At 38.2% G+C, this 21,123-nt stretch overlaps 2 protein-coding genes across 4 annotated transcripts; both read right to left on the reverse strand.

Moving 5' to 3' along the window:
• Positions 1–70: 70 nt before the first annotated feature.
• mettl2a (methyltransferase like 2A) lies at positions 71–3,782 on the reverse strand. 2 transcript variants are annotated; one of them, XM_039610612.1, is made up of 9 exons: positions 3,598–3,782; positions 2,981–3,069; positions 2,199–2,467; positions 2,024–2,073; positions 1,859–1,919; positions 1,630–1,769; positions 1,413–1,519; positions 943–1,004; positions 71–847 (listed from the first exon to the last, which is right to left on the reverse strand). In XM_039610612.1, the coding sequence occupies exons 1-9, from the start codon at positions 3,747–3,749 to the stop codon at positions 773–775; spliced, it is 1,005 nt and encodes a 334-aa protein (XP_039466546.1). In that variant the 5' UTR covers positions 3,750–3,782; the 3' UTR covers positions 71–772. The 2 variants fall into 2 exon arrangements, with proteins under 2 accessions (XP_039466546.1, XP_031609301.1); XM_031753441.2 differs by having other exon boundaries at positions 943–1,008; positions 3,598–3,780.
• Positions 3,783–8,512: 4,730 nt separating this feature from the next.
• Positions 8,513–19,779, reverse strand: itgb3a (integrin beta 3a). 2 transcript variants are annotated; one of them, XM_031753438.2, is made up of 15 exons: positions 19,601–19,779; positions 18,469–18,554; positions 17,737–17,941; positions 17,227–17,479; positions 16,964–17,126; positions 16,499–16,660; positions 16,316–16,411; positions 16,140–16,229; positions 15,890–16,024; positions 15,380–15,809; positions 10,974–11,196; positions 10,480–10,580; positions 10,127–10,243; positions 9,583–9,749; positions 8,513–9,206 (listed from the first exon to the last, which is right to left on the reverse strand). In XM_031753438.2, the coding sequence occupies exons 1-15, from the start codon at positions 19,740–19,742 to the stop codon at positions 9,141–9,143; spliced, it is 2,436 nt and encodes an 811-aa protein (XP_031609298.1). In that variant the 5' UTR covers positions 19,743–19,779; the 3' UTR covers positions 8,513–9,140. The 2 variants fall into 2 exon arrangements, with proteins under 2 accessions (XP_031609298.1, XP_031609299.1); XM_031753439.2 differs by lacking the exon at positions 18,469–18,554 and having other exon boundaries at positions 19,601–19,778.
• Between the last annotated feature and the right edge of the window lie 1,344 nt (positions 19,780–21,123).

The following is a 21,123-nucleotide window of genomic DNA, read 5'->3' on the forward strand; positions in this document are numbered from 1 at the left end:
AGCATCAGAACAAATGCACAACCTTGAACTTTTCAAGGTTTAAATACTAAATTAAAAAAAACCCTTCATGTTTTAAATTTATTTTTATTTTGCATGTACAAAAGGGAAAATCTTAAAAATCATTCAGTTTATTTCAAAACATCAGAAACAATATGTCAGAAGAGAAACATACGGGTAACCAGCACTTTCCTAAATTACTGAACTGAACAATCACTGAAAAAAAATGTTTTTGCCTTTCTCAAGTCAAAGTTTTGATTTAGTACTTCGAAATTTTGACTTATTAAAAGGTGATATTTTAAGAGATCTAGTTAGTAAATTGAAATTTTCAGCAACCCAACTTAAAATTTTGAGATAACTTGAAATTTAGACTTAGCTCTGCCTGGTAATTATTTATTTATTTTTTTCCAGTGGCTGAAACAGGTTTCCATAAGAAAGTGACAAGACATGACTATTACAGCTAGGATTGCTGCACCATCAGGAAACTTATGCATAAAAAAGTGTCCATCTGCAGTTTAGCAGCTGGGATCGTGTAAAACCTTTACAGTATGTAAATATTCTGTTGCATTCCCTTCATCACAAAGCTTTTCATCTCCACTCCATACACCCCCTGGAAAAAGCAGACACCACCTTCTCTTCACTTCCTAGTTTTGGCTGTAGTTGACAGTCAAGTCAGGTGGGTTCTCCCCACTTTCACACCCAGGTGGCTAAACTGGAGCCTGGCGGTACTTGCACTGAATCCACACCCTGTACATGGTGAGTTGCTTCCCTCTGTTCACCTGTAGCCTTCTGTCCACAAGGTTCTGCACTTTCTCCAGCTTAGCCTGAGTGAACAGCTCATGGAGCTCATCTAAAATGAGCACAGAAATATTTTTGGATACACCATCAGAAAGCAACTCTACAAAAATAAACCCCAATAAATCTTTATTAAGACCTTTTTTGTACCTTGAGTGAAAAAATATACTTGCGTTCCATCGCCTCGGACATAAAAATTTTCGGAGAGACACCTTCCTAAAGAAAAACACCAGCACATTATTTTCAAGCAAGTTGTAGAAAATTACATATCAATTATCATGTAAATAATAAGCCAGAACATGGTAATATTACATGATAATATTACATACATGGATCCATTAATATATGGCCCTTTTAAACCTATGACACCACAAATTCGAACTTCTTGCACAGCTGGATTTACTGTTACTTTTTGCATTTTAAGCAGTTCTTAATGCATTTTAAACATATTTAAGACCATCTATCACCCATTTTCTTAACCACTTGTCTAATTCACTATCATGGGGTTTTATAGATTTGGAATTACCTAAAAAAAGTGTGTTAGAGTGGGTAAAACAAAACTCTAAAGATCAAACAGTGGAAAATTTTGAGCCCAGTGTCTTGCAGAAATTTATCATAACCTTTCTTGAAGCGGAGCTGTGCCATATCGTAGCGTCCATAGTCCCTGAGCAGCATCACTCCACCGGGCTTCAGGAGGCGTGCTAGTCTACTGATGGATGCTTGCATCCTGAAGTTGGGGTGAAAGTATAAGAGGCAGTAAAAATTTAATTACTTCCACCGAGTGAAAACCAAAGGAAAGACAAAAGGGAAGAGGAAAAAAAAAAAAGAAGTTCATACTTCTTGGGATGCAGTGCTGATAGAACAAAGATTAGCACTATAACATCAAGGGTTCCATCAGGGATGGGGTAATTGGCTTCTACATCGCTCAAGTCGTGAACAAAGGCATAACAACGCCCTGGGTCGTACTCTGGATTACTCTGATGACAAGAGGACAGTTTTAATTTATTAGCTAGATTACGACCTGAGAAATGATCATCCTTTCATGATCCCATCATCATTATCTCACCTTGACTAATTCCACAGCAGTGCTGGAGAAGTCACAGCAGTAAACAAAGAGTCCTGGATCACTGCAAAGGGCAAATTATTGTTTTATTGTGCACATTATACTGCAAGAGAAAAAATAAGATGTGTGGTTTTTAAACATAGATTGAAATGTTTTGACAGCTCTTACTTGTTGGTCTTTAGTATTGGAAAAACTGTGTTTCCTACACCACATCCAACCTGTACAGAATTTTATATAAATAAAACAGTAAAACTGTTTCATGACAACAAATCCTCTTAAACCCTATCTCTTTAACTGAAAATTTAGCTAAGTTTACTAACTTGCTTTCGTTATACTGTCTCACCTCCAGTATGCGATAGGTGGCAGACGAGCCTGGAAAGTCACCATCAGTGTGAGACGAAGCTGCATGTTCCCCGCTTTGTTCTCGATCCTGACTGTTCTGCTGACTTTCTACTGCACCAGAGGCACCAGGGTGAGATTCATGGTTCAGGCTGCACTGTGGGGCCAACTCTGGGAACTCTGTGAAGAGCCAGTGACGGTCTTTGAAGAAACGATTCTCGTGGATTGTGTAAAAGCCGTTCCAGTACTCATTGGCCCGGCTGTCGTATTCCTCTGCAAAGGTAAAGCAAGCGTTTAAGTACTGGAGCATTATGTTGCCTTGCTTACATATCACCACAAAACACTTTAAAGTACTTAATAAGACACAGTGTATCCAGGAAGTATTCACAGCACTTCATCTGTTTCACATTTTGTTATGTTACAGCCTTTAATTTTTGCATCAAAATTCTACACATAATACTTCATAATGACAAGGTGAATAAAAGTTTGCCTGAAATTCTTGCAAGTCTATTTAAAAACAAAAATAAAAAACAAAAACAAACTATAATATCTCATGACCTGTAAAGTTAAGCTGAATTTGAAAAAAGTGGCTAAAAATTAATTACAGCTACAATCTTTTTGTGCTAACAGCAGCAACAGAGATCTGGTCGCTTTCACAAGAAACAAAAAATGAAAGAAAAGTGGATGCAACATTGGGGATGGCTGTCCTCCTGATAGATAAGCTATACATCTCTTACTGGTCTTTACTGTCAGTCACACTGTGGGGTTTATGTGTATAACTGCAACCTTGTTTCTCTGGAGGTAGCGGTAGACTGTTTTCTAAGACTTTCTTCTTAGCGGCTGCTTCTTGTTCATCGGTCCACTCCACATTGTCCCTGATGGTGAGAAAACTCCATTATCCCAAAGCAACGTGGCACACAAAAACACTCTCAATCCTGAAATACTTAAAGATATGACACTTTCACTCAGATTGGTGATGGGTTGTAAGCAGGTGTAATAAAATCTGCAAAGTACTTTGACATTTAGCCTGAACATTTTTACACAAATCTTTGATACATGTTAAAGATGTTTTATATATAACTCCGTATTTAGATATGAAAGGCTGACCAATCAGGTGCAGAGAAATACTTGGTAATAATTTTATAGATGTTATTCAGCAACCAGTTCAACCCATGTCCCGTGATTACATTGTAGGAGAAATCCATATTCAGTTAATGTTATTTTAATTGTTAACATAATGTTATGTTAACATTAAATTAATGTCAATGTTAAAAAATAACGGCTCGCAGAACTACACACAATCTATGGCAAGTCATAACAGTGTCCCAGTGAGCAGCCTTGACAGAGATGCACAGGAACATATGTCTGCTCTATTGGGGGGAGTTCTGTTAAAAGATACCGACCATGCGTTATGCTGGAAGACCTGTCGTGGGTCTGTAAGGAAACGTGTCCCGAACTGAGGTCTCTTCACATCACAGGTAGATGAATCCGACAGAGTCAGCCCGGTTTCACTGCTGCTTCCCTCCACCCCGTCCACAGCGTGGGGCGCCGCCATGTTGGAACTGACGTGCAGAAGAAGGGGCGGACGTTTAATTATGATGCATTCAAAGGCGAGAGGAAATATTATAACTAAAGTGAAAAGCCCTAACAGCTGTATTTACAAATAAAATAAAAATAATAATAATAATACATATTTCAAGCTCGGATAGTAAAACTATCTGGAGATTTACGGCACTTTTTTAGAAAGAAGAGAGGCTAGTTTTAATTCATTACATTACTCTTTTTCACGTTTCCACTTTGTTATTTTTCTAGTAGCACTTACAGGTGTTCACACACTAGAGGGAAACATATGTTAGGAAGATTTTCGGGAGATTAATTTAGAAAAACATACTAAAAACCGTCGGTAAAGAACTCCTCACTGATCGTGTACGAACATTTTAGATTCAGATTTTAGATTAGATTCACTTGATGACGGATATTGAGATATTGAGATAGTCGAGATTAAAAAACTCTTACGTAAATCAAATTTCCCAATAAACCAGTAGTATGTAATTATTTTATATGGCATTAGGTTAATGGCTCTATATATATATGTGTGTGTGTGTGTGTGTGTGTGTTTAAAATGTTTTTTTTTTCCTTTTATATATAATCTTGGAATGTTCAAAAGTTGCACATGACCAAAGTTTTATATTAGCAAGTGAACAAAATGCATATTAAAGAAATTTGCGTGAGCCAAAAGCTGAAGTTTTAAACTGCTGAGTAGTTATATACAGCAGAATACCTCAGCTCCATCGTGCCCACTCATCTGTTCAGTCTGACTTTCAGCTTCTCTGAATAGAACTACTTATAGTCTGTATATAATGAAAAGGATGTTACATCCGAGTCTGAAAAGTGCCGCCATTATAGAAGTGCCTTAAACCTGTTATCTAAGCAGAAGACAACACCTGTGGTTGCAAAAATGATGATGTAACATGATGTTCTTTTTGTAAATCATAATTCCAGTTAGATTCAAAAAGAGGAATAAAGCACATTATGCTTTAGGACGGGCCTTTGTGGCTCACTGAAAAGAAGGAAGGTTTCATTTGTTTGCATCTCTTAAAGAAAGCACCAGACACCCTTCACATAAAACTCTTGCCTTAGCATCACCCATTATGAAGTTTGATTTTCAACTAAGCTGTTAAAAAAAGACTAAAATTATCAAGGCAATGAGAAAAAATGGCATTTTTAACAATTTGTCAAAGACATCTTCATCTTTGTTGTTGAGATTTGTACTGAAGTTACTTTGGTACTCAGTTTAGAATTGACCTGTCTCATCTCAGAATCAGCCTACTACTTTGTGCCTGAAGTTGTAACACTTTCTTATGTCCATTTAGAATAGAATAGAATCGAATAGAATAGCCCTTTATTTTCATTTTATATATACACCGAAATTATGGGTGCTCCATGCCAGCAGTGCAGGAATAAAATATAAACAGTAAGACAGCAGGAATAAATGAAAAACAGGAGAAATATATACAACCAAGAGGAATATATACAAAACAAGAAAAAGGGTCACTGGAGAACAAAGTAGTGCAAAGGACTTGGTCTTAGAATAGATTATAGGCAGATTTCCAGAGCTAAAAGAAATGTCACTCATGTTGCTGCACACAATTTATGACAAATCTAACAAATAACCAACAGGGGGTGTCATATTATCAGAAACTGAGCTACTTTCAGACTTTCATCCCTGAATAAACGGTTCATTCGAACAATTCATTACACTAATGGTGCAAGGAAACAGAATGATAAAGAAACATTTTGATAACACACTCATATATCTGATAATAGAAACAAGGGAGAAGACTAGAGACTGCAGTGACACTTATGTATTAAACTACAATACTCAAAAGGAAGGGACACTAATTAAACACTCTTGCTTGATCAAGTTAAAACAATTTTCATGTAGGTGGGTGCTCAATTACTCCCCGTACAACGGTGACTGTGTGACCACCTCAGACTCCAACATCATAGTCAAACACACTGACAACACAGCGATAGTAGGCTTGATTTCAAATAATGACGAGTCTGTCTACCAGTATGGGATCAACCACCTAGTGAGCTGGTGTAAAGGGAATAACCTTGAGCTGAATGTCTGTAAGACCAAGGAGCTAGTAGTGGACAACACCAGGAAACAGCAGAAAAGCTTTCACCCTCTCAGCATAAAATGCGCCCATGTAGAGAGGGTGGATAACTTGGTGTTTACATCTCTCAGGCCCTTGCATGGTCCTAGCACATTAACACCCTGGTAAAGAGAGCCCATCAATGCCTCTATTACATCAGACAATTAAAGACTCCTGCTTAGAGTGCTCAGAAACTTCTACACTTTCAGCATGGTGATCAGTCTGAATGCGGGCATGACCACCCGGATGGGGAACTGCACCGGATAGCACCATTTTGCCCTTAGGATGGTAATCCATACAACCTGAGCAAATAATAAACATAGAACGTTTCACAATGTGAAATTTCACAAAGAACCAGAGATTCCAGCCACCCCAGCAAAAGACTATTTCATATGCTCCCATTAGTGATACACTACCATGTGCTGGCTGAGAATGAGAATGAGCTTTTACCCTCCGGCCATTAGGCTGCTAAATGAGACGGTGACTTAAGCCCACCTCACCCACTACCTACCTACCCTCTAAACATCTATTCATCTACACTCGACTATCGTTGCCCTACTAGTTATTAAAAAAAACAAACCAAAACGTTTAATGTTTTTCAGTCTCTATTTGTGTTGTCCTCTTATTTATGCACAGTCAGACTTTAATATCCCTTTGTGTAGGGATTTGGTTGCATTATGGTGTGTGACAAATAAACCTAATCTTGAATCTCTTGAGTTAGGTACATTTTTATGCTTAATGATTCATAAAAAATTTAAATTGTCAGGTGCAAGGACTGGACTGAAGAAGAAACCGAGACAGTTTTTGAAACACTTTTAGAAGGCCTGTAGAACTATTGCTCAAGACTGCTTTAAAAAATTAAAGAAAACCTGGCTCCTTGGAAGCAAAATCTAAAGAAATGAGAGGTGGCTCAAGAGTTTTGTACAGTACCATAATTCCACTATTTCTGAAAGGAACATATAATACAAGTACTGAAATTCAAATGCAATCATTTCTTGTTACTTTTGATTAGCATGTAATTACTGTGGCAAAGACTGAATCATTTTTAACAGAGTTCTGCAAGACAGCAGGGTGTTACTTCACAGCTTTTTATCCAGGAGGATGTTGGTTTTCTTCTGTGAAATAAATCCTTATGTTCTGTCTCGGCTCCACCTCCTCTGTCCTGATTGGGTGCTGCTCCCTGAATCCATCTAATTGCCGATCAGCAGAGCACTATATAATGCCTGTGGAGCTGTGTTTCTGGGCCCTCTGGCCATTTTTGATTGCCATACATGTGTTTCCATGTTCAGACTGCTTGTAGGGGAGAGCCGCCTTTTGTTTTGTGATCCTGTTTTCTCCTGTTTATGTGTTGTTAGGTAGGTTATCGTTATAGGTTGTATATTTTGTTTCCTTTGGAGTTAGGTAAGTTTCTTTTATTTTCGTATCAGGGATGTTTTGTTTGTTATGTTGGCCTTGGCTCTCCCTGAAGTTAACCCTCAATCTGAACCAGAACTTTAACGCTAGCAGACAATAAACCTTTAAAAAAATACCATCTTGACTCCTCCTTCATTGTTTTAACTTTATGTTAGTCCCTTCTAACTCCTAGACTAGCCTGGGGACATAACTAAGCCAAAATATTGAAGTACTGAATGCAAAGCAGTTGAAAGCAGTACTGGGTAACAATTTGGATACTTGTAGTGATGACAGCGATATGTAGATGGAAGCGAAGTGTATCATATTGCCTGAACTGCATACTGTAGACACGTGAAAGAATATCCTGTGTGTGTCACAGCAGGAAGTGTTGACTGACTTGATAACACATAAGTTGTTGCAGAAACACACATCATAGTGAAACTGTGTGCATGATCATAGCTAATTAAAGAATTGCATAAAATCAAGTGACTATAGGCTTATTTTTCTATTTCTTTGTGTATGGATTTGGTTTTCTTGCAATACCTCCATAACAAAATAATTTTATTATTTTTCTTCGTATGAATAGAGTTGGGAGAAAACAAACAAAAACAATTAGCTCCTTGCTGAAGAGTGCATGAGTGAATGTTTATTGCAATTTCATTTTTCTGTTTTAAGTCAGATCTTAATAAGCAAAAAATATATATACATTTTTCAAAGGAAAACAGGTATTAAGTGACACACAAAAGTTGCTTGAATATGTGTGTCTTCACCTTAACCGCTAACAACTTTAAAAGATGTGAAAAAAATGCTAACATCCTGAGAGAACCACAAATGTAAAACCAAAATGTACGTCACATTTCAGAGAGGCTAAAAAAGTGTGGCACAGTGGAGGTCAGTAGAGAACTGAATCAAATAAAACTTGCATTTACAAAACCAAAGGCACAAAAGAGCACAGAATAAGTTATATATTTTACAAAAGAAAAAAATATATATATAAAAAATCCCCAAAAGCACCAAAATAGAAGAAAATCTTTATAGAATTATGCTATAAGATTATTGAAGTGGCAATTTCTTTTTTGCATTTAACCTTCTAAGATCCAAACTTTGTCATGGCATGCATTTTTAATTTCTCTTTGCTATTTGGGCTGATTGGGACCTGATGAATGTAAAAACAAAGAATTACGTGATTTTTTTTTTTTAACCTGATTTTTGTTTCTGAGAAAAATGAGATCCACATATGAGGACATTCACTTTAAATTTTGATAGAACAGTGGCAGTATAATGTCCTCGTAATTGGATATCAGGCCCTTGTAGAGCAAAATTTTGTATTTTGGTCTAGAAAACCCAAAATGTGATGTCCACATATGTGGACCCCAGGTCCTAGGAGGTTAAAATACAGTGTATATCCCAGACATCACTATAAACTAGATCTGCAGTGGCTTTTAAAAAATAGCTGCATTCTTGCAGCTTCATTGCTGCTACTGTAACTGACTGTTAGGAAAAAGGAGAAGTGGTAATGGGTCTACAGAAATATTCATCTTAAAAAATATTGCAGTGGTGGACACAATACCACAAAAATGAGAAACCATAGTAACAACCAATCTCTGTCTCTTAAATGCACATTTAGTATTTTAGAATACACCAGAAGTGAAACAGTGTAGAAACAGAATGCCTAAGAACACAGCCATCTGTGATTTATAACAAAACATTTTGTTTTGTTTCCTTTTATATTATGTACAATCATTACATCAAGTTGTTGACAGCATTAATTGCTTTTTCAGCTACAGTAGCTGGTCACATGACAGTGTAAAGTATGTTCTTCGCAATCCATTTCTGTGCTGCTACATTCCATCTTTGTCGTTGACCCCTGAGATTTTCCTCTTGGCCATTAGTTGTTAGTTTCCCCGATATGCTACATTGGTAAAGGTGGAGGTGGCTCCTTTATACAAAGGATTGTTAGCCTATGAAAATAAAACAGAGGTCATGGTGTTTACTTCAGCTCCATGGTGATATGTAGCATTGCCATATGCAGGCTAGACTAGAGGGCAGCTATATTCTGTTATTACAGTATATTGGCATTACTTTACTTGTATTTAGAAAATTACTTTTCAAAACAAAGTTACAAATTGCTGAACAATAATAAAAGCAAGTAAAAAATGAATATCATGGAAACAATTTAAAATTCAAAAGAATAAAGAAAAAGAAAAAAAATCTTATACATATTCATGTTTGGGTCTTAAAATTGAAAAAAGATTTGTTAAAAGCACTAGAGCTTATAGAAAGCCAAAAGATATTACTTTTGTTGTACTCTTGTGTTTCAGTGTAGTTATTTCTCACCGTATCCCATTTGGCTTTGGCTCTCTCCTCCTCAAACTTGGCAAACTCTCTACGATCTTTGATTGTGACCAGCAGCTTCCATATGAGCAGGCCAACAAGGCCCAGTAGCAGAATGGCTCCGGCCACCGACAGCAGCACCACCAAGATGTCAGCACCAGGCTGGCACTCTGACAGACATGAGAGAGGGAGAAATTGAGCTAATTTACAGTTTATGGCAACACCATGTTTGCTAAGAAATGTAGTGCAATCAGAAGTTAAGCAATCTGGTGAGAGACACAATTATTTGAAGCATCAATGCTATGTGTCTGAGTTTCTGTGGTGTGGGAGAGTGTGGATGTGGGTAACTGGCTGATGATGTGTTCTTTAGATAATAACACATTACAAGATGCACACACTGTTCCCCTGTTGCTATGGCTGTCCAGAAAAACAGACTGAAATGGAACGCAAGCACACACTATTCTCCCCTAATAATGTGCCTAAATTATAACGCTCAGTTCTCTGGCAGTTTAAGAATCCCATAAATGGACACAAACTTTCACAGTACCTGGTTCTTTCACGACACGCAGAATGGATTTGCCGCCATCATCTACATAATACTGGAAGTGCTGCACGCAGTCGTTCTCATCTTTGTACGAGCAGTTTACTCCATTGCGTTTTTCCCCTTGTGTGGGACGAGATCATGTGAAGATGAAGAACAAGGTAATTTATTGTTTTAAGGTATGTTTATGAGACTAAAGTATCGAGCAGTCCACAATACTCTTTGACCACAATGTTTGTATGAGGCCTCCAAATACTTTTTATTTTATTATGCTCATATAATCTGAAGCAGAAATACAACATTACCACAACAGGCCAGGATAGCAGTAATAAAGAGACTAGAAATAGTGGAGTTCTCACCCAGGTTATCCACTACTTCAATTTCATCTGTGCACATTCTATTACAGTTGTCGTCTTTGATGTACTGTCCTCTCTTGAAGTGCAGACAATCAACACACTCCCTGCAAAAACAGTAAGCGGTTTATTTCATATGCATTCAGTGGACATCACACATTACATCTCTTATACATGATAGCGTCTGCACTAAAAAAATATGCAGGAGTAGTTTGTGTTATGGAATGTGGAAAACGTAAGCAAACTGAGTTATTTGAGGAAGATTATTTTGCCAACAACAGGTAGGGCCCTGAGAAGCCAAGTATGCTATCTAGACGTAGGGAAGATCTGATAATTGTTCAATAAGTTGATCAATCACTTACCCTAAAATTAAACAAGATATCTCACGAATCCAGTGAAATTTTTTTTAGGCTAAATCAATTTGTCCAAGGAAAATTTGGTTGAAAATTAAAAGTTCTTATATGACTTTTCTGTTGTTTTGTCGTCTCTGATTAACTCACTTTTTTAGTGTGCAGGCGTCAGGGCAGGTGGGGCATTTCTCACAGGTGGCTCCGTAGGCACCAGGCTGAGTGCAAAGGCAAACCCCACAATCGCAGATACCCCGGCTGCTGCACAGGAAACCAGTACTGGACATGCAGGTGTCAGTACGCGTAGTGCAGTTGCAGTTTTCTCCTTTCCATCCAGCGTCACACTTGCACACCCCACAATCACATTTCCCGTGATCTGAAAGAATTAAAAAGAATGAAAAGCTAATTCTTTGTGGCAGCATGGTGATGCAGTGTCTAACATGGTAGGGGCACAGCAAAAAGATCCTGGGATTAAATCTAGGTTTCAGCCTGACTGGCTAGACCTGGGTAGGTTCATTTGGGTGAAGGTGTGACTGTAAGGTGTGCACATTTCTGTAAAAAGACTGTCATTTGTGGTATAAAGTGAGTTTTTGGTAAGACTATAAAAGTGCTCAAAATTTATTCTGTAATACTCGAAATCAAAAATATACAGTTTAAGTTTGAGATCAGTGTGCATAACTACAAGAGGGACACAAACCCACAAAATACTACTTGCATAAATATAAATGAATCTGTGTGCACATTTGTCTGTGTTTATACTTACCTATATTACCTAATTAGTGTGCTTAGATAGGATTAGTGTTATTCTTCATGAAATTAATGTAAGGTCACTGCAATGTTCTTTGAAGGAAGTGGAGTTAGAGAGTGAGTGTTTGTGTGTTTGAGAGAAAGATAAACCTTTATTAGTCCCACACGTGGGAAATTTGTTCGAAAAATGACCAGAACTAGCACGAAATGGTAGTACATGCAGAACTGAATTGCTAAAACTTAAGTTAAAAGTTACGAGAAAATAAAGAGGAAATAAGAAAGAAGCTCAGAAATGAGCAGAGCTGCTGTAACAGGCTGCCGCACATGGGGGGCGCCAGAAGTAAAGAGTGTATGTACTATGTTTTAAGTGATGTGGTTTTATTGTTTTATTGTTTTAGGGTTTTTTTTAGGTCTTCATTGTTTGAAGATTCTGCAACTATGTAATTAATAGTTAGGTATGAAGGTGTTACTTCTTTGCTATTTGAGAGCAAGAAATTAGAGCTAAAGTTATCTTGTTATATTATAAAAATGATAACTTTGCCTCTTTTGTCATGACCTTCTTTGCTTGAACTGTTTGTTTAAATAAAAAAAGACTTTTCAGTGATTGAAAACAATCATCTGTTTCAGATCTCTTACCACATCATTTGAATCTTCTCTTGAAAATGCTGCTGTGTTAAGCAATAACTTGGTAGCTGTTTTTGCATCTGAATTACTCAGCAATGGGCGTCATGCATTTCCCTTAATCATCCCCATTGTGAGAAGGGCAGAAAATGTTCTATTGTGAAAGTACAGTTTAATGATTCCTGATCCCATCGGGCAAGCAGGCACACACAGACTGACACAAACATCCTCAGATGTTGTGAAGCACAGAAAGCACGAAAACACCCAGTCATTCTGGGAAGATCTCATCCATTTCCTGAGAAGATTGGTTGGTGAGCTTTTCTTCCTGCATTACTGAGAAACACCCCACATCAGCACATTACGCCACCTTAGATATTATTGCTGAGCCCCAACGACAACAGGGTAGGAAACTAAACAGGATCTGGCATTCGATGACTATGAGCCAAGCGAGTGAGTCACAGTCCATCTGGATCAGACAGGGGGAGTGACTAGCCATGAAAGATCACAGAGGGTGTAAGGGTCCCTAATTCCAGAGCTCAAAACAAATCACCAGCAGCTGTAAGCTTCAAGAAACAATTCCACCGTGTCCACCTTGTCAGCTGAGACTTTTCTTTTAGAATGTGTTTTAAGCAGGGCCGTCCGTGTTAATGGTTAACAATCTCACATATAAAGCCCGGCGGTGGAGTTGTTGTGTAATCTTTCTCAATAACTCTGTCAACAACATAAGAGGTGAGATATGTTTAAAGGCTTTGGAAATGAGAAAAATGGTAACATTTATTTGGTTACAAATGCTTCGATTTAGCTTTTGTTTTTCTCTACACAACACTTAATAGGAGTCAGTATTTGTGCTGCTTTCATTAAATGAAAGTTGATTCACAAACATGAAAAGGGGTTTTTAGTTTTACATCATGCACATTTCTTTGTGAGCAAGCACAATAATTTCATTAATTAAACACATCCCAGAGCACAGGTTAATAGTGGGGTAATGATAAAAGGACAAGGACAGGGACAAAGACAGATTACTAAAGCACAACCTTACATTGTTGAAGAAGAAGCGGAAATGCAATCAAGTGAAATTTACTGATAAGGAAAGAAGTAAACAAAAAAAAAAAAATCACCAGAGGAATGCAAACTTTCCTGTAGTCTCCTCCCTCCTGTTTGTGCTCCCTGGGGTTATGCTTGCTGGCACCTGTTCTTGAGCCCTGAAAGAGCTTCATAGCAGTAGGAGATCTGCACACGCACAGGGAATGTCACAGAGATTGAACTTTTTTTATGCCCTGTGTCGTGGTAGCTTCAACTAAGATGCAGCCAAGGGACACTCGTGCTTTAAATACCTATTCTGCAAACTGCGGTTTACCACTAATGCTCTATAGACTGACTTACACCAGTACTGGCTTTGTGTCTGCAAAAGATAATCTCCCTTAAGAAAGAACCTGTTAGAGCATTTGCCTTGTTGAAACAAGTATGTCACATTTGGATTTCAGCTTGGCAATGTAAGATAAATTTATTTAAGGTAAAACTTGATTCCAGAGGATGCACGCCTAATTTGGGGCTTTCATGTCATATTTCTGCACTTTATTTCAATTTACTGAAAATCACAGTGGACTACTAACTGTCTCAGATTTCAATAATATACTTTTTAAAAAATGAGGGTGACTGACTAACATCTCTAAAACTGATTTTCTTACACATTCTGTAATGAAAGCTGACAGGATCTTAACTTATTGTGTCTGAATGCACTTTCTTATAGCTCCATGAGCTTTGCTTGTAAGCACGTGATTCATGGTATTCGCGTCCTCATTACTGTGGAAAGAAGAGGTATCTCAGTAACACAAGTCCATGTACTTGACATGTTTACTCCAAAGCTTGAGTAAAAGCAGAGTACTAACCCTAATAGGAAAAGTTTCCTTATTTCTTTAAAAAATAAAATAAAAAGTAGAATATAGAAAACTTGAGATTCTCTTAATTTCATTCTAGTTAGGGTTAATATGCACAAAGTCTGCTCTGCTCATTACTGATAAAGATAAAAGAGCAGTTTCCTGTTCTACTATTAGTCATACTCCTTTTTACCAATCATAGAGCCAATATGCTGTAACAATAAATTACTCAGGGACAAAGCTTACTGAAGTTTTATTATTGTAATTGAGTAACTCTGCAGTGAGTTGTACCAACTTGCATTTGGGAATGATAGAGATAGCAATTGCACACCACAAAAACATAGCAGTAAATGGGTGTGTTCTCTGACTGGCCGCCTACAGAGCACAGACATCATATTTGCAGATCTGACAAAGGGTTGGTCATTTGATAAGTATGATTGCTTATGTTTAACAATTGTATAATAATTTACATGTCTGTTATAAGCAAGAAAAGACTGTCTTAATGATGGCACATGAATTTTAAGTAGCCTAGTTTTTTTGGCCTAGCTACCTCTGTAACAGGAAAACTATGTAAACCAACTGAGATATGTTTATATACAAAGAGAGAAAGGAACAAAGCATACAACAAAGCCTCAGAGCAAGGAAAGAAAAGGGAAGAGAAACTTCATTTTTCCTGCTCTTAGTGAAGAAAAACAGCTTTTAAGATGATAAAATATTTTCTTGTCTATCTTTAGCGTCCTGCAGGTAGTTCAGTGCCCATGATTTGATATTTTCAAAAGCTGATTGAGTGGAGGTGGATTTTGTGTAAATCCCCAAATCAGCATGGCAACATGATTGCAAAACTAAGAAAATATGCTTGATGTTTTAATAACCTGGCCATTTTTGCAAAGTCTCTAGAATTTCTCGAGATCCTTACTACAGACTTTATAAATGTCATGATTTTAGAATAATATACTTGCACATACCACTGCACGTTTACTTTGATCAACTACGGATTGAGTGTCACAGTGACCTGGATGTGGCCGTGAAAGGCCAAGTGTATGACAAAAAATTGTTTTTTGTACTGCATGTGATTGTCTGACCTAAATATATTGGGTGTGGCACGTGTGTGTTCCTCTTGTTTCTTATGTGAAGCTAAAAGCTTTTGCACCTTGATGAAGCAATGTTTCTTGATTTTGCTCAGGAGGCAATTTGTTCTGTCAGTGAAGACTGATATTCAGTTTGTGCATCAGGTTTTGTGCTATTGCAAAATGTTAAACTGATGGTTTAACGATAAAAAAAAAAGATAAAAAACAACAACAACAATTTACTCACCAGAACACAGAGCTCCTTTAAAGCGCAGACAATTGAAGTCATCGCATTGACAGTACTTTCCCCACACCCGACCAAACCCATTCGTATGACACGAGCACTGTCCACACAGACAGCTGCCTCTTCCACTGCAGATTTTGCCCTCTGGTTCCCGGATGCAGTTGGCATCATCAGATGGACTGTAGTCTTGAAGTGAGCACTCACAATGCGGGCCCAGCCGACCTGGGTGACACTGACAAACACCACACTCGAAGGTCCCGTTGCCTTTGCTACAGAGGGAGCTGTTGGCTTGTGCCTTTGCCTCACACTCACAACCACAGGCAAAATCCACCGTAACCTCAAGGCGATCTTTGAAGCCGAAAGGTTTGATGGTAAAGGTGCGACTCTTCTCCTTAGGACAGCTCCGCAACTGAGCCTCAACACTGAATGACACCTGAAGAGGAAGAAATGCCTCTTTGATAGTCTGTGTAGAAATGCTGGATACATGCTGAAGATTCCTGAACCATTACTTACTGTGTCTCCGATCTTGAGGCCAGTACAGAACTTCATTCCGGGGGTGAACTTTCCATTTAGACAAGTGGCATTGAAAGAGAGATTTAACTCCTCTGGGACATTCAACAGCTCCAGCTCCACTTTAGAATGAATTTTCTGCTCAAGTTAAAGGTATAAATCATGTATTGGTTTTAGTGTATATTTTACAGATCAAATAGACATTATTAATTCACAAATTCCACTTGTTTTTCCAACCTCAAAAACTCCTTACCGCATATGCCTGCTCAATAAGCTGAATAACATTCCCAGAATCATCAGACAGAGTTCCCACGGTTGTGCCTGGAATAAGCTTACTGTATTCCTGGCAATGGAGACATGGTGGTAAGATAGTTAAAGTTTTTACAATAGTAAATTTATCACGTGACGCAAGCAGTGCATTTTGCTTACATCGTAAAGTGGTACCACATAGTTGGTCACAGCAAAAACTAAGTTTATGTTGTTTTTGGTCATTTTCTCCGTTAAGAGCCCCAAAGAGGGATAGTCCTGGAAGACACCAGAAGAACATAGGTTGGAAAAGCAGCACTTTGTCCAAAAACATTTAAAATTATGCATTTAACTGTTTCTCTTTACCAGCACAGTAGATTTGTTGTAAAGATTGTCACTACCAAGGTGACACTGTCCATCATTCGGTTGGACAATACCAGCTATGCGCGCATCCAGAGCAATATGAGTTTTGGCATCAGTGGTAAACACCAGAAGATGTGAGGCATCCGGACGCCAGCCAATCTTATCCTAATTATGATGGATACACAAATAGAATATAAAATATAATCTAAAAAGTTAAAACTACCAAAAACAAACAAGATAAAGCATACAGCATATGTATAATTAAGTCTGAAAAAACTACCAATATTTTGTATTAAAAAATGCAAAAGGAGCTGATAATAGAAAAGTATATGTGTAGAGACTTATGTGTATATAATATCAACTACTGTAGGAAAAGAAAACATTCTTTTTCTTTTCCATAGGGGCATACCGTGTTGCCAAATCTCTGAGGACGTGTATCAGTAGTTGACATATTTATGTTATTTATACCTTGCACACCACCGCCTGCATGACAGCATCAAATCCACCCTCTGGAGCATCCCTGTTTCTCGATATCTGCTGTTTCCTCACCTCCTCAGTGAAGCGAGATACCTTCTCTGTCAGTGACAGCACATTCTTGAAACTGAACTGAGCCTGGCATTGTACACCAATCCTGTTTATATTAAGCAAGTGAAAGTGGGAAAATGAATCAGTGAAAAAGTTGCTAAACACATCTGGTAGAAAAATCTCCACCAGAGCTTCATCATACCTACCCATAGCACGGATTACTGATTGTCTCTGGAGGAAAGGTGTACATGTATGGGGACATAGTCTTGTCCACAAAGGCCCCAAACCCCATACGCAGGTTACTTGTTTTTTTGCCCATGGCTGCAGCAAGATCATTGCCCAAGGTGACGAGGCGAGCCAAGTCATCGTTCATTGAATATGAGAGATCCATCAGATAGTAGAGGTCCACGGGATAATCCTCCACTTGTTTCACAGACACAGTGAAACGTTTGGCATCACCTGAGGGGAACAAGAAGAGGACCACAGAGTTGGACAAGGGACAGAGGATAAAACTGATGAACTACACAGCAGAATTAACTCAAAAGGTGTCCACTACCAGGAGAAAAAGATGTAATATTAATATCAGTTTAAAACCATCATGCTATTTCTGCACGTAGAACAATAATAATGACTCTTTATGGCCGGTTGCATAATGGTGCTGTTGCATGTATTTCCTGATCTTTATACAGATGATATCTGGTTGGGTGTTAACATACCTAGTCTTAGAGTCATCTGGAGTTTTTGAGGCTTGATCTGAGTAACATCTTTAGCTGTTCCTGATGCCTTGTCACTAAGCGGCACATCCTGCTGAATAGTGAGGGTGCTGGAGGGAAACTCCAGTGACGCTGCGCTGCATCCTTCTTTCAGTAGATTCTCTTTTAGGTCACAGCGAGATGTGCCAGATGTCCCTTTCCCAAACTCCTGAAACAATCACAGCCATTCTGTTGGGCCTTTTGCATTCATTACTTAATTTAATGTATATAATACCACAGCAAGTGGCTCCATAGTGTAGTGGTTTACACATTTTCTTAACAAATAAAAGATCCCCAGTCCCCAGACATTATGATCAATCCCTTTAGGGTTGCATCTGGATGTTAACCCCCACCTCCCACCCCCACCCCAGTAAAAAAAAACAAAACAACCCAAACAACAAAAACAAAAAACAACAACAAGAAAATCACCAAACAAATAACAAATATCTGTGGAGGTGCCTGCCCTGGTGACCCCTTGTGAATAAGGGAGCAGCCAAAAGTAGCTATCTGAACGCAACAAGACAATTATTCTTGAGAGCCTAGGGTGGATATCTGTGTTGACCAGGTACCATGAAAAAGCTTTAGAGGGTGATGGAATGAAGCAAGCTGGTGGGGAATGAGATTTCAGTTCTAACTTGCTTCACTGAGGAATGAGGGGGAGGAGTGAGTAGAAACTGTGTTTATGTGTGTTTTTACCTCCTGAGAGCACCATGCACAGCTCGGGTGAACAGCCAGACACTGTTGACATGTTGTGACCCCTCGTGATGTGCATATATTGGAATCTGTGAAAATGACACCCAGAAAAATGTAAAAATATATGCAATACTATAGAGTATAGTGTTTTTCTAACTTTCTAACCAGTTGACATACATTGTTGACTGGTTTTACGCAAAGTAGCACTAAGATGCTACTTAGCTCTTTTCAGATACTATAAGATTCTAAGTGTTTGATACAGTCTAAGAGGATATAATTAAAATCTTCAAATTGAATTGAATGTGTAAAAAGTCAGAAGAGCAATGAAGTCCACTCCCTTTTCTGTGTATTCTCTTGTGAGGCCTTTGGGTGTGGCTGATTATAGAGTAACACTGAAACACGGTCAGCAGTGATAAGTTTGTTAAATGTGAGGTAAAGTAAATGATCTGAGAGAATAAGCATTATTCATAAGCATTATCATAAAATCATGACCTAAGTTCGTTCAGTTGAAAAAAATATGTGCCAATAAGTAATCATAGTCAGGCATAGTCAAAGATCATCTCATGTAAATGCACTTGCTTACTACACTCACCTGATTGTATGTTGTTTTTCATTCACAAAACTTAAGTTCATTCATTGATTGGCTTTGTTTTGTAACAAAATAAAAATAATCATCAGTGAAATCAAAAGTTAGTGTGAGTGCTAGGGTATTTAAGCTGAACTGATGACAAGTGAAAAGAAAAGACAAGAAAAGAAAAGAAACATTTATTAGTTAAGTCGAAAAGAGGGTTATAGTGTGGAGTACAGAGAAGCCAGAGCAGGTCACCTTCCAATGGGACACACATCCCGACCATTTTCACTCCCTTATAAGGAGAGGTGGCGAAAGCTACGAGGAAGCAGCCCAATTACAGCCCCTAAACAACAGCGTCTATCTGGTTAAGGTATTCAGCTGCGGTTTTATTTTTCCTTTTCAGAAAATTGTAGGCTATTAAATAACTGTGATCACACGCACATGTATCGACTTTATGCTACGCGGAACTTTCAAAGACATGAGACAAAAATCAGCAGGTGAAAATAAAAAATTAAAAAGAATAGCCTAAGGCTGAATAAAATATTATTAATAAAACCATCTTACCGCAGACGTTTGATGCTGTGGACAAAAGGAGAACCAGTATAGCTAAACGGTCTGTTAAAGTCCCCATGACTGGACAGCAAATGAACCGGGATCTGAAGTGAGTCGTATGTGTCTGTGCAACTTCAGCTTCCTCATTCTGCATGTTGGGTCATAGCCCACTGCCTAAAACTGTAATAAACTCCCATCCACTGTGTGTACAATATTTGTGCCGTGACATGTTTAGACTGCTCTCTTAGTTGTTTGATAACCATCGGTGCTGATGGATTACTTGGGGGGTTACAAGACCAACGAGTGTCGTCAGAAATCACGCACACAAATCCTTCTTCATTTCGCAGAAGTAGAGAAAGTGAGTCATCGGACTGAAATTAGGAGTCTTTGTACCTTCTAGAGACATTTTTTTAAGCAGGTCTGCAAAAGTCTGAAAGCTGTGGCTCAAACAAGTGATGAAATGAAACCGTGATTAGATTTTGACAACATCAGCAGTTTGGCAACGCTTCATAAGCTTCATTAGTTAAGTATTGCTTTTGGTGGAGATGGTATGAGGGACGTGTAAGAGAATTCCATCAACAGAATAAAATAGCTCTTCACTGTGGTTGTACACGTGCAACAAAATTGCGCTAAATGATGTTATTAGTTTAATCACTAGATTATTATACTATAAGAATGGTCAACTTTTGCAAAAATGCCTATAAAAAGAGTGCCCACCAGAATGAATGCATTATTTTATCACTTGCGAGTGTGAGCCTACAACATAGACTACAAATGCCTAGATTTAGTCAGAAACTTGAACTGCAGTGGCAGACTACACGTTTAAGAGTAGGCTAGAGTAGGCTTTTTGTTTTAATGACGCATTAGGAAGTAAGGAAGTAAGTGTATAGTGTAGAGCTTGTATGGTGGTTTACTGTGAAAACCTCAGCTGGTGATCTGTGCTGCTTTGCATGTAAACACTGCTTAAAGTGGCTGTTAAATCCTATTAAATGTTATTCGCTTTGCATGCCTCCATGCCCTCTACTGGACCGACAGGAGTACAGCATATAACAATCGCCTCAAAATGTGAAATGTGTGCTGGCAAAACTAGAAACACATGACATATCAAACACTAAGATTTTATAGAATGCCTAAAAGAGAAAATAGAGTAAATGGCGATAGAGTAACAGCAATAAGTAAGTGGCAACTATTTGCAGGCCTTTCTAGATTTTGTTTTAATGTCTGGCTTTGCTTCAAGCTATTATTAAAAGTTCACTAGAGACTTGAGTCTCACAGCTTCGTGCCACGGAAGACCTCCTTCGATTCCAGTAAATGTTGGAGCACTTGGACATGTGCCAGCTTCTATAACAATAGAACAAGTAAGTTACTTCAATAAATACAGTTAAAAATGAGGGAGAAATGGGATAAACAATTTCCTACAGAAATCAATCCTGGGAAGTTTGCGGTGGCAGCGGTGTGTTTATGTATGGTCGTGCTTGTAGAAGCAGACAATGCTTCTTATCTGTACATTTGTCCATTTATTGAATCTTTATCCC

The sequence above is a fragment of the Oreochromis aureus genome, linkage group 4 (assembly GCF_013358895.1).
Source record: "Oreochromis aureus strain Israel breed Guangdong linkage group 4, ZZ_aureus, whole genome shotgun sequence".
In the NCBI taxonomy this organism is placed as follows: Eukaryota; Metazoa; Chordata; class Actinopteri; order Cichliformes; family Cichlidae; genus Oreochromis; species Oreochromis aureus.